The following is a 21284-nucleotide window of genomic DNA, read 5'->3' as shown; positions in this document are numbered from 1 at the left end:
ATATTATATATTTTTCAAAAATGTTTTCTAACTTTTATTTACCTCTCTTAAGATATTAATGGTTAATTACATTGTTTGGAAAATTGGGTAAATAATAACGATATGAAGTATAAAAATTCTAAAGCCAAACACGGTACCAAAGGGGACAACACAATATCAACCACGTGTTTGTTTTGCTAATGACAATTTTTTTTTTTTGAGGTAACTAATGACAAGTTATTGTATTTAATATTGATGAATAAAAGGACAAAGAGTGACGGGGATTAGGTGCCGCTTTTGTTGAATTACCTTTCTCTGACAATTTTAGTAACAATTTAGGGAAAATGATGGGCAATATTTTGCTTTAAAAAATAAAATAGAAAAAAAATAAATGATAGACACATAATTGCATAATTGAATAACGTATTAGTTTTTCTTGTGTATAATAAGTTAATAACACATGAATATCTTTTCTATCAACAAGCACATGAAGATCTCATGATTTTTAATATTTTATTAATATTATTATTTTTATCCATCTTTTTATTATATTATACTGTCACTTATAATATTTATCTCTTTATCTGCAAGTAACTAATTAAAATATAGGTGTCCACTCGGCATTTCCCTTTTCCCTCCATAAAACAGAACAATGTAAATTATGAGTCACATGGAATGGAATTCTTAATTGTAAAAACGTGTTCATGTATGGAAAATAAAATTTATAAAAACGTGTTCAGTTATTAGTATATTATGCAGTTATAGTGTGCTGAGTTTTTTTTATATATAGATAAAATTTATAGTGTGCTGAGTTAAAGAACTGTGATAAGTATTTGCGGCATATTATATGCAATTTAAATTAAAGTGAATATATATACCCGCAGGAGGTATTAGTATATACATAAGTTCTCTAAAATGAATGTGCGACCCCTGATTTATTATTTGTCAATGATGTGAAAATATTAGTAAAAATATTTTAGATTTAATTATATTTTATTGTTTTATTTTAATTTGTATGTAAATTTAATTTTCAATTTTTTATGTTAACTTTTTTGGGACACTATAATAATAATAATAATATGGAATATTCAATGACTTAGATTTTTAATTTTTGCTAAGGAATCAGGTTAATTAATATTAGTGGAGTCTTCTCTCTCCACCATCATTTTATATTTAAAATCTATAAAAAAAATTAAATAGTTAAATATAATATAAGAATTAGAGTATCTGAAGTAAAAGAAATTGATGAGAAAGAGAAAATTATTTAGAAAATGGATAGATAGTTAAGTAAAAAAAAAAACAAATAAAAGAAACTAAAATGGCACATACATTAAAAAAAAAAAAGAAAGAGAAGTAGTACGTGTATTATAAATAGGGTGATAAGATGAGAGCGTGTTTATTAATAAATGAGGGGGAAGGTGAATAATTAAAATGACGTGTCGGTGAGTGTGTTTTATAAGAGAGAAAGGTGAGGCTGAGCTCATAAGTGGTGAGGTCTGGCCGGGTTAAAAAGAATAGCAGCGGTGCCACTTGGGCAGAGGAGGAGGAGGAGGAGGAAGAAGATCAACAACACATCACCAAACAACCTTATGGAGATTTGGGCCAACATGTTTTTTCCCCTCAGGCGTGTCTGGCTTTCTCTCTCTGCTCGCCTCAAGCCTCGCAAAAACGGTACCCCCTCCGAACAGAGATTAATTGATTTACAGATACCACCCTTGTCATTGTTTATCTACTTAATTTATCTCCACTTTCTACGTCACACGCTATTTAATTAACAATTTCAGCACCCAATATTTGTAATTTGTTGCTTGACTGGAATGGATCTCAAAATGTATCTGCCCTGTATCACAACGTGATTTTCAATTCATCATATTCATTCATCTCATAGAGACTACTTTCTTCTTTTTTTTTGCCCCAGGAGCAGGGCTGCTCAAGCTTCAGGATGATGTACAGACTTGTGGATATCAAGATGTACAAGTGATGTGGGAAATGCTACAGAGAACCGAAGGTGAAGTTATAGAAAACCACCATAAGCGCAAGCAGTTTCCCTTCTGGAGGATCTTTGTATGGTCCAACCATACTCAATCTGCAAATCACGCTTCAAGTTAAAACCAGACACAAGTTTCAAGTTTATAAATAAAACCGCTTCTGCAGCTGGCAAGCCACCCTCCTTTTATCTTCCCATTGCCAGCATCATGATTCTTCTCTTCTTCTTCTTCTTGGCTTCTAAAACTTAGCACATGTCGTGTTCAACTCAAACTCTACTACCCTGTCACAGTACAGTAGTAGTATATATGTAAATATACCAATAGTTTCACACCCAAGAGCTTTTGGGGAATAGCTACTGTTTCTCTAACTGCAAAGCAAGTAGATTTCATGTCTCACTGACATTGAAGCAGCGCCTCGTTAGCCCGGAGGATTACAATAGTTAACTATGGTCACTGTTAGTAACAAGCAGCAGAGTCTTTATTATCTCAACTTTTGTCTCTGTAAGATCCTGAGTCAAAACTTACAAGTGAGCCAACGCTTTATGCTATCATAATCTTAAATTTATCCACTTTCAGACCACAACTGTGTTTAACAAAAGAAAGACGCATCCAAGTACATCAATCATATATATACGTGAATTTCTATTTCATTAGTCCAGGATCGTCCTCAACCTACTAATCGGTCAAATGTATTTGAAGCAGTACATCAGCTTGTTCCTATTTATACCAATTCTAAAAGATTTGATATTATCACACAAATTTCATTTTCCCCTTCTTGTCATCATCTTTACCTTCAATTAGATTGAAACTAATGCGGTGGGTTCTAACTACTAACCTTCCTAAAGTACAATTTCAATTCAATGATTTAAAAGAATGTCAAAACTAGATTACTTCTGGAACAAAAAAGAACATTTCTCAAACATCCATAAGAAGTTTCATATCTGATATTTGTTGCTTTCTTTCTGCCGCGTAAATATTAACCACCGACTGAAAGTAAAATATCCAAATATCTCCACTTTCAAATGAAATTACAGATATGATGTGATTGTTCAAAAAATCTTGTTTTGAATCTACAATAATAACAGCCAGCCAAGAAGGTATCCATTGTCAAGGATGACTTGTTTCAAATCAGTTAATTCAAAATTTCAAATCATGCACGAAAGTTGGTACCCAAGAATTTCATCTTCCGAGCTATACATTTTTAAGAATATTATCATTAACTACAGAATTAAACAGTATAAAAATCAATACGGCTGCCAGGATAGAACTTTCACAACAGTAATATACCTTAATGCAAGTCTCTTGACAACAATTTAATAGTTGGTTTGATAAGTAAATCATTTGTTTCACCATGTAATTTTAAAGTTGCATGTATTCAATACAAAAGGTACACTAAAAAATATTTTAATCAAATTCTTATTTAACAACAACTTACTAACCAACAAATGTTGACAAAATGACAATGACTTGTGTCATTTAACTAAATTTTTTAGGATTCAAGTCTTGATCTTGGATATGAAATAAACAATATTAAAAAATTATTCATTTCGTGTATATTCATGGTTTACATATAGAGATTAATCATAATGTCCAGTGATAAATACTTTGTATTAATACTATGATAAGTAAGAAAAATAATAATAAGTTACTACATTGGGTCATATTTATAAGAAACAAATTATGTCTTTGGTTTAATAATTATAAGAAATAATGACTACTTTTCAAACTTACTAAGGATTAAATTTCTTGTATACTCTTAAAATTATTATTAAGTTTATTTACTTGACATTCACTTATTAGATTACAAATATTAGTGATCTTAAATGTGATCATCACTTGTGACATTTAAATTTAAGGATATTTTTAAAAAAATAAATAAATTATGGTACTATTAATTAAAAATAACTAATTTAATCATTTTTTTATTGATTTTAATGTTTATATGTTTCTTTTATATATATATGATGAAGATTTATATCACAACTAAAATAATTATTTTAAAAGTTTACTTATAAGTTAAATTTTGTAGGAAGGTCATAAGCTACTTTTATAAACTTTAATAAGCTTTATATAAGCTCTTCTTTCATCAGATGCTCCGAAAATTTAACTTCTTGTTGTGATAATTAGGGGGGAGCAGTTTAAAACTGGATTTGTGTCTGACAGAGAGAAATCTTAACACAAGTCACTCTGACACTCTTATTGTAAAACAAATTAAGGCCACTGAGTTGAGTCCAGCTATCCAAAAGCTGTAGGAATAAAAAATCTATTAAGAGCAAACAAACACCTCGACCTGGGTTATGCAAGTAAATGGTAATGTAAGCGACTACGCAGTAGTAGGGGTTGGTAGTTTGTTGTCACCATTTTGGAACAAATGGTAATGACTTTGGCGGCTTTCTGATGCATGCATTTAAGACATGAATCAGGAAAGATGGATAGCATCAAGCAACAAAATAGTAATTGTGTTTGAAGCTTTTTTCATTTAATTTGTATTATTGGATACTAGAGGAAGAGGAATGAAAGGCAAAAGAAATGAACTAATTGTCCTAGTCCTACATCCTGCAGTCATGTGATATCTATCAATGATATAAGATTGTTAAATAGATTGATGAGAAAGTAAGGAAAATAGCTAAAGACCAATTGACTCCAAATAGGACCAGCCCTGACTTAGGTTCATCTGCGCCAGGAGTAGTGGAAACCCCCCCATCTACTGGAACAGGAACTACAGGCACGGGCGCAGGGGGATTCATCGGAAGCACCGGCGATACTACTGGCGCCGGGGGATTGATGGGAAGAGAAGGTGGTACAACCGGAACAGGTGTGATTATAGGCAGAGGGGAGATGACCGGAACCGGTGTTAGAAGAGGCACGGGTGGTATTAGGGGGATTAGAGCATTGGGATTGGTGGGGGGGATTATGAGGCTGTTTACTTGGACAACTGAGATATTATTGTGGGATTGAGAGACGATGATGGGTTTGATCAATCTGGCGCGGACGACGGCGTTTGGATGAGTAGCAGAGACAAAGGTGACGGCGCCCTTGTTGATCTTCAAGAGCACTCCCTGAGACAGTGTGGGGAGGGCGATGGTTTGCTTGTCCTGCAGGTCAAGGTCAAGATATTGGAGTGCCACGTGGACTCTCAAGATGTTCTTGATGTGGTCCACTGGTTTCCCCTCCAGAGGACCCATGGCGGTGTTATCCACTGCCAGCACCGTTACGCTTGGCCTCCCGCTTATTGCTCTGGCCAACTGCGTTTGGCTCAGGTACTTGCTGAATCTGCTGTACTCTGGGTATTGCCTCATCACTTTATCTATGTCAATACTCATCACACCACACTGCACCATCGCCACTGACATAATTAGCACCATTGTCGTCCAACGACTACCCATCACCTCCATATCTCTTATTCAATTCTTATTACACCTTTTGGGATACCCACACTCATCACTCGTATATATACATATATGTTTCTCCATTCAGATCCGTATCTGAAGTTGTTCCTACACATTTTTAGGAGCTATACTCGGATCGTTGCTACGTACTTGAATGGTGGGACTTTAATTTCTTTACATTGCCAGGCCACTTTCACGTTTCACAACCTATGCATGCGTCTCGTCTAATTTTAGTTCATTGATCATTGTTTTTCTTTCTGTTTAATATCCACCATGCATATTTATTTTATGCACGTGTACCACGGACCAAATACCTGATGGAATTTTAACCTTGTTGCTGAAATTAATATTGCATGCATAATCATAGACTACGCAAGTTTGTTTAAAATCTAAAGTAATTAAGAGCCCGGCCGTCTTTGGGTTCACCCCTTTAGGCACGCATGTATATTGAAGTCACATATATATGCTCAATATATGTTTTGAACCAAAGCCTACCGTTGCCTAAGACTTAATAAATTAATCTCGTGCCAAGTCCTAAAGCAAAGTAAAATATCTAATACTTGTTATTAATTATCACAACAAAAATCACATGTTGCAAATTTATTATAAGAAAATACACAATAAATCATATACATTAAAAAAATTAAAAAATCCTAGCTGCATAATGCTAAAATCCATTAAATAAAGTCAGTATTATAATATGCAGTTTGGTTAGGTTTTTATAACAAAACCTGGAAATTCTTTTTAAAAAAATCTAAAAATCAAAGCAAATTGCAAAAAAAAAAAAAAAAGATTTTGAGGTATTTTATTTTTGTAATTTTTGATTTAATTCATTTTTAATTTTTTGAATCAATTTAACGATTTACAAATAGTTTGTAATTGATTTTGAACACCTTTACTAAGAAACAGCTACATAAGCTTGAGGACTTGATCAGGTGTAAATTTAGAAAATAGTCAACATTATTATAAGTGACTTAAACTTTTAATTAACAACATAATGTTCTATCTATGAGTGATATGTAAAACTATTATTATTTTATTTTTTTGCTGAACTCAAGGGTATTTTTTTATTGAAAGTCAAATATTTCTTCAAGGTATTGAAATCTATTTAAGGAATTAATATTTTCTAACATATATTTTTCATATATACAAACTAAGCATCAAACATTTAATCACATATTTAAAAAATATTGTTATCTATTAATTATATCATATTATATGAGTTCTTAATTAAATTTGAGTTATATATATATATATATATATATATATATATATATATATATATATATATCACTCAAATTTGAACCAATGTATTCATTTTTTATAAGTATTTAATACAATCATAGATATAAAAGACTCAGAGTCAAAACAAATATTAGACTGGAATTATTCTGGATGATCTTTTATAACCGATTCCAAGTAAAGATAACAATTGGTGTGATTTGAAAGAAAAATTATTGAGTACGTTATAAAAGCTGAATGGAAAATGAAGGAAGTGATCAATTCAAATACTTCATTATACATGCACATCATTTTTTATATTACCATTCTTACAAAGATTATAACTTTCTATCTCATGATGTCAACAAAGGGAAATACTCACTAGAAAAAAAATACTGCAGGCAGAAAATAATTTTAAAAAATGAGAGGATTTAATTAAGTTTTTAGGAGACTAAAATAATAACTTTACTAAAAACAGAGTATGAAACTTCAAATAAAAAATTACAAAAGGGATGTTTCCTCCTCAGTCTTACTTCCATCGCATCCGTTTAGTTTCAAATCATGTTTAAATTGCATCTACTTACCACTCATTTTATCCTTTAGTATTTGCTCACTCTCTCTCTCTCTCTCTTTTTTTTTTTTTTTTTTAAGTATCAGCATTCGATTTATTTGCTCATTCATTTCAAGGACAAATCAAAACTTACTCTATTATGGAAATCATTAGAAAAACAATAATTTGTTTAACATATTACCAAAACATAGAATATTGATTGAAATAGAACTTATAAAAATTTACGAGATCGTAATCAAATCAAGCATGTTTTCAATTTTTTCTTATAGTTTGATTTATGTATTATTTTTTAAATATGACTATTAAAATAAATAAATTTATCATTATGTGATGATATTTATTCAGATAACATTGTAAAAAGTTTTTATATTGTTAGTTCATTTTAAATAATTTTTTTTGTTTAACATTAATTTAAATAAATATTCACCATTATTTTAATCTTAAAATAAAAATAAAAATTTGAAGGATTGAAAGCGCACGAAATTTCCCTTCAGTCATACTCATGTGTGTACATGGTAATTTAGGGTTTGGTTTGAAACATTTAGGCTAGGCGGGGCGTGGCGGAGCTGAATCGGAGGCATGAAGCTCACCGTGAAGACTCTGAAAGGCAGCCATTTCGAAATCAGGGTTCAGCCCTCAGACACTGTCAGTCATATGATCTCATTCCCAACCCAATTCTGCTTTTTAATTTCATTCTTCCAAATCCTATGCATTTCTTAATTGTGATGTTTTATCTTCACCTCAGATTATGGCAGTCAAGAAGAATATCGAAGATGTACAAGGCAAAGACAATTACCCATGTGGACAGCAATTGCTCATTCACAATGGTAAGGTTTTGAAAGATGAAACTACTTTATCCGACAATAAGGTCTCTGAGGATGGTTTTCTTGTTGTCATGCTTAGTAAGGTACCTTTACTTTCTTCCTTCACCATAACTTTTTTTTTTTTTTTTTATCTTATACAAACCATCAAACCATTACAATTCCTATTTCCTCACCCTGCATTGTGCAATTTCTCTCCTTTTTTCAATTGTTATCGTCACTGCTACCACCACCACCGATGGATCAAAATGGGCTTATCACCACGGGCTAGTTCAATTCAAATGTTATATTAATGCAATGAGTATATTATTATATCCATACTATTTAATAATTAATATATTAAATAATTTTTTAATAAGAGATTTATAATTCTTGAAACTTTAGATATTATTATATCTAGATAGTAGAACTGAAATCCTCCCATTCTCACAATCTCACCTTATTTTCTTGTTATTTTCATTATTATTTCTCAGTCACACACACATATTGGCGTTGGTGTGTTTTTTTTTTAATTAAAAAAATATTAATAAGATTATTCTTGAAAGCATTTATTAAAGAAATAAAAATTAAAATAATATATATTATATTTAAAATATATATTTATAAAATTATATCCATCACAATAATATTTTTACCAAATAAATGACTATTAAATTGCTTTTTAACAATCTAATAATTATTATATTAATTTTTCGAAAAAATTGTCACCATAATGATGAATACGATGATATTTTAAGTTTTTAAAGAAGTAATTTGATATAAATTTAATTTTGAGAAACTATTTTGCTGATAAAACTTTTAAAAGACTAATATAATGAAATTTTAAACAAAACTAGCTTAGGTTTTTGGCCTTTCTAGATTGTAATGGAAATTACGTGTGTTGTGGCATTCTTATTGACAATGTGAGAAAGCATTATCTAGTCATATATTTTGAGTATGCCATCTGTTATATTTGATAAACTCAATTCTATTTTCATTTTTGTCCTTTCAATAGTTACTTTTTGTTATGTTTCTGCATGTTTTGTTTGTGATTCCTTTTAAATTCTGTAAGCATAACATGCCATTTTTCTTCATTTGCAGGGTAAAACCTTGGGATCTGCTGGCATTTCATCAACTCAGGCATGTTGCTTGCTCATTGTATTCTTTCTTTTTGGCATCTGAGTTTTATTTCTTTTTCCTTTGAATGAGCTAGTGATTGGGAATGTGTGTGACAGTTTGCTAGCAACCCACCTACAACTGTATCAACACCAAATTCCACGCCTCTAGTTCAACCTCAGTGAGTTTATTTGAAATAGCTTTTTATGTGGTTGTTTTTATATCAGCTGAAATTTTTGCCTAACTTATTGGTCCTGCAGATCTGCAAACAACAATGCATCTGCCACAGATGTCACAACTACAAAGTATGACTTTTATCTCTAAATATCTCTGAATATACTATTAATAAATTCTAATGAAGTTTCTATTCTTTATGCCATGATATACCGCCTTTTAAGTAGTTTCTGTCTAATGAAGGCTGATAATTAGGCATCCTTTTAATTTATTTATTTATAGTAATACATTCAAGAGGTGAATTGCATTTTTTGTAATTTCAATTTGGCCTGATGCTGATTAGGTCAACCGGATTACTTTTGGTACTATTCTAATTAATTTTTGCCTGATGCCAAATTGGATCAGATCTAATTAATTTTTTTCCCCCACTGCCTAGAAGAGCAGGTCAATTTGACCTGATGCTAAATTGGGATGAAATCAAAATGGGGGCTAGCCTGATAACTTATAGGGTGTCCTGATCTAATTAGTTAATGTTTCCTTTGTGGCCATGAAGGGTGGACCAATGTGGTCAAATTCTAACTTGGACCTGCACAATTCCTTTTGGTTTGGCCCAATCTAATAAATCTGTTTTTACCTGCACACAAATTACAGTCCTGAGAAGGGACAGGCTTATGTCCAGATTTTGTTCAGCCTGTTGCATTCAGATGTCATTTCACCTAATCTTCAATTTGTTCAATCTTCAGATTCCTAAGATGCTTTCACTTTGGAGTACAGCACTACATCCACATACAAACTGATGAAAATACGCTCAAATTCCAAAAATTCAGTTAAACTATAAAAGACAGATAAAATATGCATTCCACAGGCAACTTGAACAACCCTTATACCATTATGGGTAGCCCAAACTTAGGCTCAACAAATTCTAATCTACAATGGCAAATTAAGTAGTATTACAACCAAGGGGTAAACCATACCAGACCCAAATAACTAAATCTAAATTCCTATTTACACACTCTAGCCTGGTAATTATATTTGTGATAAATTGATATAATATCACCCTTTTGTTGCTATTAACAAATTGAGTTGTTTGCCATTTTCCTGTTTCCTGTAATCAAGCCTTCTTATAAACATTTCGGTATCATTTTTGCAGTGTGACTACAAATACTTATGGTCAGGCGGCTTCAAATTTAGTTGCTGGTAGTAATCTGGAGCAGACTATTCAGCAACTTATGGACATGGGTGGCGGCAGTTGGGACAGAGATACAGTTACTCGTGCTCTTCGAGCAGCTTACAATAACCCAGAGCGTGCTGTAGATTACTTGTATTCTGTATGCCTGAAGTGCTCATTGTTGAATCTAACTGCTTAGATTTTCTGCTGTATCTTTTGCAATTTAGCAATTATTTCTTTTTGTTTGCAGGGAATTCCTGTAGCAGCAGAAATTGCTGTGCCAGCTGCTTCTTACCCAATCAGTCAGACAACAGAAACAGGTGGGGCCTCTGTCGGAGCTGTTCCTGGGGTCCCTAATTCATCTCCCTTGAATATGTTTCCACAGGTAAAACTTATAATTTAAATGGATCGTCAGAAGTCTTTGTACCTTGTCATTTACAACTTTTTGCTGTTAGTTTTTGAGCTTTATTTTAAGTTGAAACTCTTTCAGGAAACAATTTCTGGTGCTGGAGCTGAAATTGGATCGCTTGACTTTCTTAGAAACAATCCCCAGGTGGGTTTTTGTTCCATAAATTGCTATGCTCTCAATGCTAGAAAACATTTATGTTCTGCATATCCTTGTTGCAGGAAACAGTTTTAGTATCTTGCACTTTTTATATTAATAAAACCTGAGATGTGTGGATTGTATCTGCCATTGAATTTTCTGGGTCATTGGCGACTTGTTTACACTATGAATAACATTAGTCAAGTGAAGACTGAAATATAAATTTGGACCATCAGGTGAGCTTATCCCCCATCCCCCCAATTGGTAATATCATAATATGTTGAAAAGAAAATATAAAGTAGAAAGACTTTCTGAAAGTAAACAATAATATTTGTTGTTGGTGCATTCTCGTCTGTTACAATTACTTTATGGTTTATATGATTGGATTGGAGCTATTTGGAAATTTATGATGAATTTGCATATGCCTAGTAAATATACTGCAGGGTTAGCACGTAGAACAATTGACAATTTAGTACTGCAATTGATTTGTTATTCCTGATTTGCATAACCCTAAACTGTTTTTGTCTGCATTTTTAGTTTCAAGCATTACGCTCAATGGTGCAATCCAATCCGCAAATTCTGCAGGTATCTAATTGGCTATTTTCTTGATCACCCAATACCCAACATATGGCCAGTTGGTCACTTGTCAATGTCTTATGAACATTTGTATTGCAGCCTGTACTTCAGGAACTTGGAAAGCAGAATCCTAGTCTCTTAACACTAATTCAAGAGCATCATGCTGAATTTCTCCAGTTGATTAACGAACCTGTTGAGGGTTCTGAAGGGTGAGTGTACTGCTTGCCATATATGTTATATGCTAGATAATTTTATTTTATCATTGTGTTTTACTAGCATTAATCCTTTAATCTGTTTCATCGTTTGCTATTTCAATTGGTTTTTAGTCTTTGGCCATGTTTGTAACATGAAAATAACCTTTTGACTAGTCAGCTTGATACCCTATCCAGGAATTCTTTATTACACGACATGGAATTAGTAGTTTGTTATCTTCACTAAATAATGTATTCTCAGAGAAATTTTTTATTTAGAAATGTAACCTTTTTCTTTTATTAGTGATATATTTGATCAACCTGAGCAAGATATGCCTCATGCCATCAATGTGACGCCAGCAGAGCAGGAGGCAATTGGAAGGGTATGTCTCTTATATTTTTAAGTCTGATATTTTTGCTCATTTCATTTCCACTGACTTATCCATTAGCTTCATATGTGCTGATTGATTTTACTTATGATACATAGCTTGAGGCTATGGGATTTGATAGAGCCTCAGTCATCGAGGCATTTTTGGCATGTGACCATGACGAGCAATTGGCAGCCAACTACTTACTGGAAAATGCTGGAGATTTTGAGGGTTAAATCACTAACCTACATTGATTTGTAGTTTTGTTTGAGGCTTTATTTATTTATTTATTTTTGTTGGGGGGAGCATTTTTTTGTACTTAATGTGTCTTGGCAAATTTACGTGGATAGAGTTTTGGATTTGGTTTGCGTATTAACCGAGACAATGGACAAAAGTTACTCTTGATATTAGAATGGTTTAGTTTACACAACAGTGTTTCTGGTTATCTTCCCAGATGAAATAGCGAAGCTCTAATTGTAAGTTGATCTATTGGTAGTTGGTACTATCGTTTCATTTTAATTAGCACCAATGTTAGATTTCTGCATTGCAGCAGATTCTGATACGGCTATTTTGGTCATGTATTTGCGTCTAATTATCTTTTTATTTGGTTTATACTATATTGGAGTAGGTAAAAGGAACTCGACTATAATGCGTCTAATTATCTTTTTATTTGGTTTAGACCAAGGCAGTGACAAGATAAAAGTCCACTTTAAAACAAAGATGAAATGACACGTTACAACAATGTCAGTTAGGTCCTGCACCGTGTGAAAGAATTCTGGACCGTAGGATAGCTGATGTTCCGTGGTAGTAACCACATGGAATCACATGCTTAGAGAATCGTAGGATAAAAAAGTCTTTACCCATCAGTTTCTTTTTCCTTGTCTGACAAAAGACTTGGTCTTCTTGACTTTACGGGCTTTCCCTCATCTGAACAAAGTTGATTTTGACTTCCATTCTTGCCGGTGTGGACAGTGGCGTTTGAGTAAAGGTGTCATTTTCCTGAATTTTTTGGTGCCGAAATCATTCTAATGAAGTAGATGTGGATTGTCCGACAGTTGCCACTTGCCATTGTTCTTCTTGAATCTGGTTGCGTCTAGTTAGCTTCATTTAGGGATTAAAAGTTATATTTAGCTGAATTTTATGTTTGTGAAATGTATTCATAGATGTTGTTGTGGATTAGAATTGTATGATTGAGTTGAATGAAGAGTGTGGAAACGTGATGTTGGGTATGCGGTGCGCTTTACCTTTAGTGTGTTGAATCTGATACTGTTTACTTGTCTAAAACTAATAATGCAATACAACTGGATTTACTAATTGATTTTTTAATATCCGTACAAACGTGATTCCATGTGGTTACCACCACAAAATACTTTGACATTGTTAAAATTAGCTAATGCACTCGCTAAAAGTTTATAAGCTAAAAAAAACTGAAAGTTTATTAGTTAAAAAAGTAAAATCTTATGAGTTAATTGATTTAATTGAAAATGTACGATAACATCAATTGATAAGTTAATTGATTAATATTAAATGGTGGAAATGACATATTTATTATTTTTAACATTTAAACTTATTTCTAATGACTTATTATCTTAAAAAGTAGGACAATAATTTTTTAAATTTTGTATTATAAAAGAATGATAAAGATTTGGTGATTTTAGTAGCTTATGTCTTATAAAAGATAAAGATTTAATCAAAATAGCTTATAAGCTAATTAAGAGAACTTATAAACTCCTTGACCAGCTTATAAACTAGTTTTATCAAATTCAATTAATTAGTTTACAAGTTTTCTGCTTTACAGCTAATTTAGAAGTTTCATATAGCTTCTAAGCTTCTCCTAGCTTATAATGTAGTTTTATAGTTTTATATATGCGTTCATCCGGCCTTGTATAGTAACCATTGTTAGCATCATGATATTTGGTTCTAGAATTGCCGTTTGATATTTGTTGGCATGCGCGTCGTTACACAACAAATCAAATTCAACATTTAGGATGATTCAATTTTTCGATACAAGGGAGGTGCAAATGCGAAGGATTATACTTTTTAACATCAGTGCATCTCCATCTGAAGAGACTGGGATAGTGCTACTCGATTTAGTTGATGGAATTATTTCTGCTTGCCATGTTTACTCTTTTTTTTTTTTTTTTTTTAACAAACCATGTTTAGTTTTAAGTACCTATAAATATTTATTTTCCCTTCTTTCCTTTCATTGCTATACTGTGTGTCATTAGATGAGATGAAAAAGGGGCCATAAATGTAATTAATAGATCTGTTGGCGACCCCTAAAACATAACAACCTTGATTGGTTTAAGACCCTTAAATTGTTACTCGGTCCGTTTATCCAGAACTCCGAAATCGTGTTTGTGAAATGTATTCATAGATGTTGTTTCGTAACAATTTTCTTATTCTTAGGAAATATGGGTTCTCTTACAAAAATGGAGAGGTCATTCTACTGGCTTTGCCCGGTTAGGAGATATTTGGGAAGCTCCTATTCGAAGTTTATTCCTATGAATTACTATAATCACGACAAATTTGTAAGTTTCAGCAACCAAATATTGGCGTGAAATGATTAGGAAGACGAACAAGGAAAAAAATTTGCAAATATTATACAATGTCGATGCCCTAGTTATACGGACATCAATACTTGTACATTGTATTGGGATCCTCAACGTTTACAAGATGAAGCTTGCTCAATATATTCTCCAATGACATCATGTACCGCAGTCCTGTAATGATCATGAGATTTCTTACCTTCCTCTACAACCTTCACAGCCTGTCCTGTACAAATGGTCATACCTATGAACTGGATTACTAAAATCAATGCCACTACCGTTGTGATCATCTACATTGCCACGCTTCATACCTTTTCTCCATCGTAAAAGAATGTACTGAGCTGGGATCTCTTTTATCTCATTTTGGCTTAAGATAAATAAAGCATGCCTACACAAGCAGCCTCTGAAATTGAACAAACCACAGATGCAAAGGACCTCCATTTCAGCTTCATTATAACACACCTCGTAATCTCTTGCATCTCTCTGATTTCCCTCAACTTCAACTTGTTCCTGGACAATGTATGTGACGACTGGTCCATCAGCATTTATCTGTCTGGAGTTAAAGCAAGAAAACATCCCTTTCACTTCCCTTTCAAACATTCTTAATGTTTCATTGGTGTATAACTTTGAAACCTGTAACTCAAAGTAAGACCTTGATTTTGGCACAAAGCTAGAAGATTTTGAGTCCAAATCTGCCAAAGCCTCAAGTTGTCGCTTTGTCTGTAAAATCTGATCATATTTTTCTAAAAATGCTTTTAGAGAAGTTTGTTCGTTTAGGTACCCGTCAAAGAAAAATGATACAACATCACTTGGTTGAATTGGAAACATTCCTGCCAAGAAGATTTCCTTCAGATAAACTGGAGCCCACCGTTTCCGATTCTCATATAAAGATTGAAGCCATTTATTGCCTCTAGTTTCATTGCTTTTCATCATGTCCTCCCAAGTTGCTTCAACTTACTCAGCCCTCAGAGAGGAATAAACTGCTCTGCTCAAAGCTGCATAGGTTGCTTCAAATCAATGCAGGCTCCCAGTTTTTCTGGAATTTTTTGCATGATAGTAACGAGCAAAGGCAGCGAGTGGATCTTGGAAAGACATCTGCAACCACAGTTTGTAAGATTCCACATTGGTCGGTAATGATAACTTGTGGGGGGCATCCTAAGATACACGTAAGCCACGCCCTGAATAGCCATGCATATGATTGAATGGTGTTACCAGCAAGCAATCCAGAACCGAACAAGATGGATTGCTTATGGTGGTTTATCCCAAGGAACAGAACCAGTGGAACTTGATATTCAGCTGTCAAACAGGCAGTTTCAATTGCTACAACATCACTAAAATAAGTGTATGCCAGTCTGGACTTTGCATAGGCCCAGAACAAATTCCTCAAGCATCCCCTGTCATTGACATCCACCACATAGAAAAAGTGTGGATCTGCCAATTTTGCCGGAGAGGTGACTAAAAAAATTCAGAATGGCTTGAGCATCACCTTTGTTCAGCTTCCACTGATTGGAGTAGAGGGCGTTTTGGGATTTCCCTTCATCCTGAGCATCGACTATGAGAGTTCGAAACATCCTAATTTTGTGAACCTGTTGAGCAGCATCAGCATCTAAGTGATTGCTCAACTTCAATAATTCTCCATCTAGTGGAGTCCATCAACCTGAACTTGATCATAGCAGGAAAACCGGTTCTGGTTTCGGGTCTGGGGCGATTGGCTTCAGTTCTTTTCTTGAAGCCTGCGCTGCTGCAGCTAAGTTTAGCTCTGTAACGTTCCTTGGTCTTGCGGTACCAGGTATTAGTGAACCTAACCCCAAAACCCTGTTCATTGGCGTACCAATTATAGAAGTAATAGACATCCTCGTAACTGTCAAATTCCATTCCAACAGCAGGAACAACAGGGACAGCCTCACTGTTCAGACACACTTTATCCATCTAATCTATCACAGTTCACAAACCCTAAACCTAAATAATGATTTCCAATTAACTACAGATACATAGAGTAACAGTAGTAGTATTCCCTTATAACTTGTTCTTCTCTTCAATTGCTCCCTCAAGGGCAGGGAGGAGAGAGGCTCCTTTCCTTTCGTACCACGCCGTCTCCATTTTCTTGCTCTCTCTTTATTTACTTACCTATTTTCTCATCCAAACAAAATTATAAGATTTCATTTCATATTGAGGGAAAATGGAAAAATGAAAAGAAAAGAAAAAAAAACAGATAAAAAGAAAATTGAATTGAGAATGGGGTTTTCATGTTGAGGCTTGGGATAGATCGGTGATTAATGGGGTTGGTTGTTGTTTGAGGCATGCACGCTCACATAAGAAGACGAGCAAGTTTGAAAATTGTTTTTCCCACATTTTTGAATAGTTACCGTTAAAGAACAGTGCGTTTCCCAAAGGGTTTTGAAATTCAAACATGTTGTGTGGATGATAAAAGGGACCCACAGGGAGTATTTACCCAAATAAAGTGTGAGTTTCGAATTGAAAGCAACTAGGATGAAGAAGATGAATAATGAGTCCTCAACGCGCACTTACAGTTCTCTCTATTTCAATCCCCTCACCACCACCACCACTGCCAAACCCCACCACACCTTTCTCTTTGACAAGGAAAACTCCAACGCCAATGGCTCCTCTGTTCTACCCAAGCCCAGGCCTTTCAGGTCTCTTTCCACTGACATGATCTTGAAGCCCTGCTCTCTTGAATCCCAGTCTCTGAATCTCAACATTTGGGACTACTCTGACTCCGAATCAGGTCCTGCTTCTTCCTGGTCCACACTGGCCAACAAGTCCTTGATCTGTAGACCCTTGCCTTTAGATATCGGAAGCTGCACTTGCTTTATCGTCAATGAACCACCTCCCCAGGGACTATCAGGTGGCACTTTCTTCTCTCTTTACACCAACGAAGGTCATGGACGCCAGAATAGGAAGCTAGCCGTTGCCCACCATAAGCGCCGCAATGGCAGGTCTCACTTCATCCTAGCTCAGAATCTCAGAGGACTCCTCTCCCATTCAGATGATTCTTTTCTTGGCACCGTAACAGCTAACCTCATCGGCTCTAAATACCACATTTGGGATCAGGTCAGCTCCCTTCCTTTTCTTCTTCTTAATTCTTCCTTCTTCTAAACTAACTCATCTTTTTCATTCTTACTCTTAGGGATATCTTCATAATTCCCGTGGTAAACAACCAAAGCCACCTCTTGCTGTTGTCACGTAAGCCGTTTTCTTCTTCATCATCTTTCTCAATTTTCATCTTTCTTCATGTTCTTGCTTTGGTTGTCTTTGCAGTTATATTCCTACTGTCACAACATGCACAGGAAGTCACAGAAGCATGAGGGCATATATACCCAAGCATCAAACTATGTCACTCAAGAGCACAACCCAGGTACAACATATAAAAGGATTGCCATTCAATTGGGAGGGAAAACCGGACAAAGTGCATCAACTATTCTCAAAGGTTCCACTTTACAACAAGGTAGGAGCGGGCCCTGAAAGGGAATTAAGTTTCTTTCTTTATAGTATCAGACTTTTCATTAATTTCTTGTGGTTTCCTTCAGATTTCAAAGCAATACGAGCTTGACTTTAGAGATAATAAAGGAAAGGCAGGAGGAGGATTTAGAATCCAAAGATCAGTAAAAAATTTCCAGCTGACTTTAGAGGTATTTTTAATTTTAATCGTGCATGTTTTGTAGCAATTGTTCCGTTATCTGTTTAATGAACTTGTATTTACTGTGATGTGATCAGGAGAATGGGAGGCAGACGATCCTGCAGCTAGGGAGGGTGGAAAAGTCAAAATTCGTTATGGACTACAGCTATCCTTTGACAGGCTACCAGGCGTTTTGCATATGTTTGGCTTCCATGGATGCAAAACTTTGTTGCACACTCTAGTACTCTCAGATCAGATATTTCTGTTACCAAACTTGCTTGCTTCAATCTCTCAACTGAATTAATTGCCACTACAAACACAACTAGTTTAATAGTACGTTTTTCAAAGGAAATTGAAGATTTTGCAGGATTTGTATTTGGTGTCTCCTCCAAGTTTCAGCTCGAAAGACAAAGATACCACCAAGTCATCAAATCTTGCAACAAATCCTTGTACTCCGATCTTCACGTCTCTACTTTCAAGTCCTCTGAACTTGGCTGGCTAACTTTGTTTCTGAAGCATTTATAATTTATCTAATCTCCCTTGTTCACTTCTCGACTTTCCAAGTGTTCTGAACTTGGCTAACTTTGTTTCTGAAGCTTTATATAAGATAATCTATCTAATTCAGCCGTATAGCAGACTCCAAATCATAACCATGATTAAGTGTGTGTTTATTTTCCTGTTTAAACCTCTATTCCCACTTTCCAATGTGAATCCATCATTTATGTTCAATGAAACACACCCTAAGTTTAAATTATTTTATATTGATTGATTAATTTATGTAATAATAAAGAATATGTTATATTTTTTGTCTGACAGTAATATAAAATATTACATCTTTATTGTGTTGTTATCTTTGTCATTATCTTCCTTTTGTTTTCCATTTAACGTTTTGTAAGTGGTATTTGTTTCACATCAATAATGTTGGCTATAAAACGAATAGTTTATCCCTTATCTTTGTGATGCATAATTTAGTTTATTATACTATTCTTATATGCATTTTTTTTTATCCTTTTCTTTTCTAAGCTACTAATCCAAGACGATGTAAAAGAAAGGTGAAAAATGATTTTTTTATGAGAAAAATATATTAAAAGGGGAATGTAAAAGAATACGGTATATGAGTTTTGATGTAAAAACAATAAGATTAAAAGCCTTTTTGTGCTAGCCATTCATTGTAGTACCACGTTAGTTTGTGTAGAAATCAGCAGGCCCTCACATTACATGCCATTTTGTTTATCTCAATTATAAGAATCAATACAGGAATAAAGAAATAAAAATAGTAAATTTCCCCCCGTAAGTTTATACAAAAGGATCGGAGAAGAAAAAGGGCAGTGTCAAAGAATTAACAATACATAGTATTGTCTAAGCTACGAGATTTGAAATCCTTGTTGTAATTAAGCATTAAGCTCACAGTGAAAAATTGGTGAAGCAATGGAGGTCAAGTCTACAAATATAATGTCATCAGTGTCTGTGTAGATTCCAGAATCTTGACTTTCGAAAAATGTTTGAATATCTTCAGGGAATGCACGAGGAGGGCAATCCGCAGCAAATATAAGTGAAAAATCATTTTTACTATTATTGTCTAAGCGCATAGACTATTTGTTTTAATATATTATTGATTTAAAATTAAATTAATAAAATAGTTTCAATTTGAAAAAGAAAATGACAATGTTACAACATTGTTCACTTGTCCGTCCTTCGTGAAATTAAGAAAAATTGTATTCAAGATATTATTGTTATAAAAATTAATTTACTATAAAGTTTGGCAGAGGATATTTTGTTTCTTCCCTTGTAAAAGGGCCTTGAAAGAATGGGGTCATATTTAAATAGCCTTAATAAGCAGTTGAGACTTGGTGATCGACATCCCAACGAACTAGATTTGAATGCGTATTTTCACCATTTTATAATTATTGTCTTGTTGATTTGACTAATTTCACTAATTTCACTAATTTCACTAATTTCATGTATAGATTAATTTCCTCTTAATCAAACAGCTTGAGTTAATTTGTGTCCAATATTCTTACTTTTTTTCTTCTTTTAAGATTCACTTGTTCATTTGACAGCATGTGTACGAAAAAATATCATTAATATATTTAAAAAAAAATATTTAGTAACAAACCAAAACAAAAATGTTAAGCGAGAGGATTGCTATAATATATAAGTTTAATAGTCATGTGCCAGTAGTCTAAAATATAAAATAATTTTATATTATCATTTAATTATAATTTATTATTAATATAATTTTTAAATAATTATTATAAAAATTAATAAATTTATTCTATATAATGATTTATAATCGACTAATTATGTCAATACATAATTTTTTTTATCTCTTTATATATAAAAATAAAATAAACTATGAACATTGAATTTATTATAAATAATTAACATCAAATATAAAAGTTGAATAATATTGAAGTAATTTTATATTTTACAAAAAAATAATCCTATCACTGGATACATTCTCTCTATATGTCTTTCCTCTTTAAACAAAACAAAAAAAAAAAGTCTTTTCTTTATTAAATTCGAAGCAAAATTAAAGTGCAATTTCGTCAACTTATTACTGTACGAAAAACCGATACACAACCTTCACTTCAAATTAATATGCATAATGCAAACAATTCCGAACACTTTTTTTTATTTATAAGGAAGCAATTCCAAACATACGTGCATATGCTTAAGATTTGTACTTACATTACTGTTTTTCTTTGGAGTCTAAAAAATAAGAATAAAAGGTTTTGTTAATCACTGTTCCAATAATTAAAGAATTAAATTATGAGTATAACCTTTTTTTATAAAAAATAAAACATTTAATCTTATTAATATCTTTTTTAAGCATTTATAATATCTTAATCAATGTTTTATTATTACCCAAAAAAAATTATTAAAAAAATATTTTTTTTATCTTAATCCTTCAATTTATTTAGAAAAAGAAATTTTAACTAATTCAAAGTTTGACTAAAAAATAAATAAAATCTAAAAATTATTTATTCTCAAAGATCAAAGTCTAAACAAT

At 33.1% G+C, this 21284-nt stretch overlaps 4 protein-coding genes and 1 long non-coding RNA gene across 5 annotated transcripts; 3 read left to right on the top strand and 2 right to left on the bottom strand.

The window, feature by feature from the left end:
* The first annotated feature begins 1372 nt into the window (after positions 1 to 1372).
* Positions 1373 to 2726, top strand: LOC114377688. Its single transcript, XR_003659130.1, has 2 exons — positions 1373 to 1650; positions 1898 to 2726. It is a non-coding gene; the product is annotated as an uncharacterized LOC114377688 (long non-coding RNA).
* Positions 2727 to 4543: 1817 nt separating this feature from the next.
* On the bottom strand, positions 4544 to 5332 carry LOC114373422 (fasciclin-like arabinogalactan protein 3). Its single transcript, XM_028330882.1, has one exon. It carries the CDS (start codon positions 5330 to 5332, stop codon positions 4544 to 4546), a length of 789 nt encoding a protein of 262 aa, XP_028186683.1.
* Positions 5333 to 7620: 2288 nt separating this feature from the next.
* LOC114374208 (ubiquitin receptor RAD23b-like) lies at positions 7621 to 12662 on the top strand. Its single transcript, XM_028331823.1, has 12 exons — positions 7621 to 7793; positions 7894 to 8055; positions 9050 to 9088; positions 9184 to 9245; positions 9325 to 9369; positions 10389 to 10566; positions 10657 to 10791; positions 10897 to 10959; positions 11488 to 11535; positions 11626 to 11735; positions 12022 to 12100; positions 12205 to 12662. The coding sequence occupies exons 1-12, from the start codon at positions 7728 to 7730 to the stop codon at positions 12319 to 12321; spliced, it is 1104 nt and encodes a 367-aa protein (XP_028187624.1). The 5' UTR covers positions 7621 to 7727; the 3' UTR covers positions 12322 to 12662.
* A 2167-nt stretch (positions 12663 to 14829) lies between these two features.
* LOC114373421 (protein FAR1-RELATED SEQUENCE 6-like) lies at positions 14830 to 15567 on the bottom strand. Its single transcript, XM_028330881.1, has one exon. It carries the CDS (start codon positions 15565 to 15567, stop codon positions 14830 to 14832), a length of 738 nt encoding a protein of 245 aa, XP_028186682.1.
* A 1521-nt stretch (positions 15568 to 17088) lies between these two features.
* Positions 17089 to 19005, top strand: LOC114374652 (tubby-like protein 8). Its single transcript, XM_028332319.1, has 5 exons — positions 17089 to 17706; positions 17783 to 17838; positions 17914 to 18100; positions 18183 to 18284; positions 18370 to 19005. The coding sequence occupies exons 1-5, from the start codon at positions 17125 to 17127 to the stop codon at positions 18511 to 18513; spliced, it is 1071 nt and encodes a 356-aa protein (XP_028188120.1). The 5' UTR covers positions 17089 to 17124; the 3' UTR covers positions 18514 to 19005.
* The last annotated feature ends 2279 nt before the right edge of the window (positions 19006 to 21284 follow it).

This window comes from Glycine soja, chromosome 11 (genome assembly GCF_004193775.1).
Source record: "Glycine soja cultivar W05 chromosome 11, ASM419377v2, whole genome shotgun sequence".
In the NCBI taxonomy this organism is placed as follows: Eukaryota; Viridiplantae; Streptophyta; class Magnoliopsida; order Fabales; family Fabaceae; genus Glycine; species Glycine soja.
This window is presented reverse-complemented; position numbering and strand designations above follow the sequence as displayed.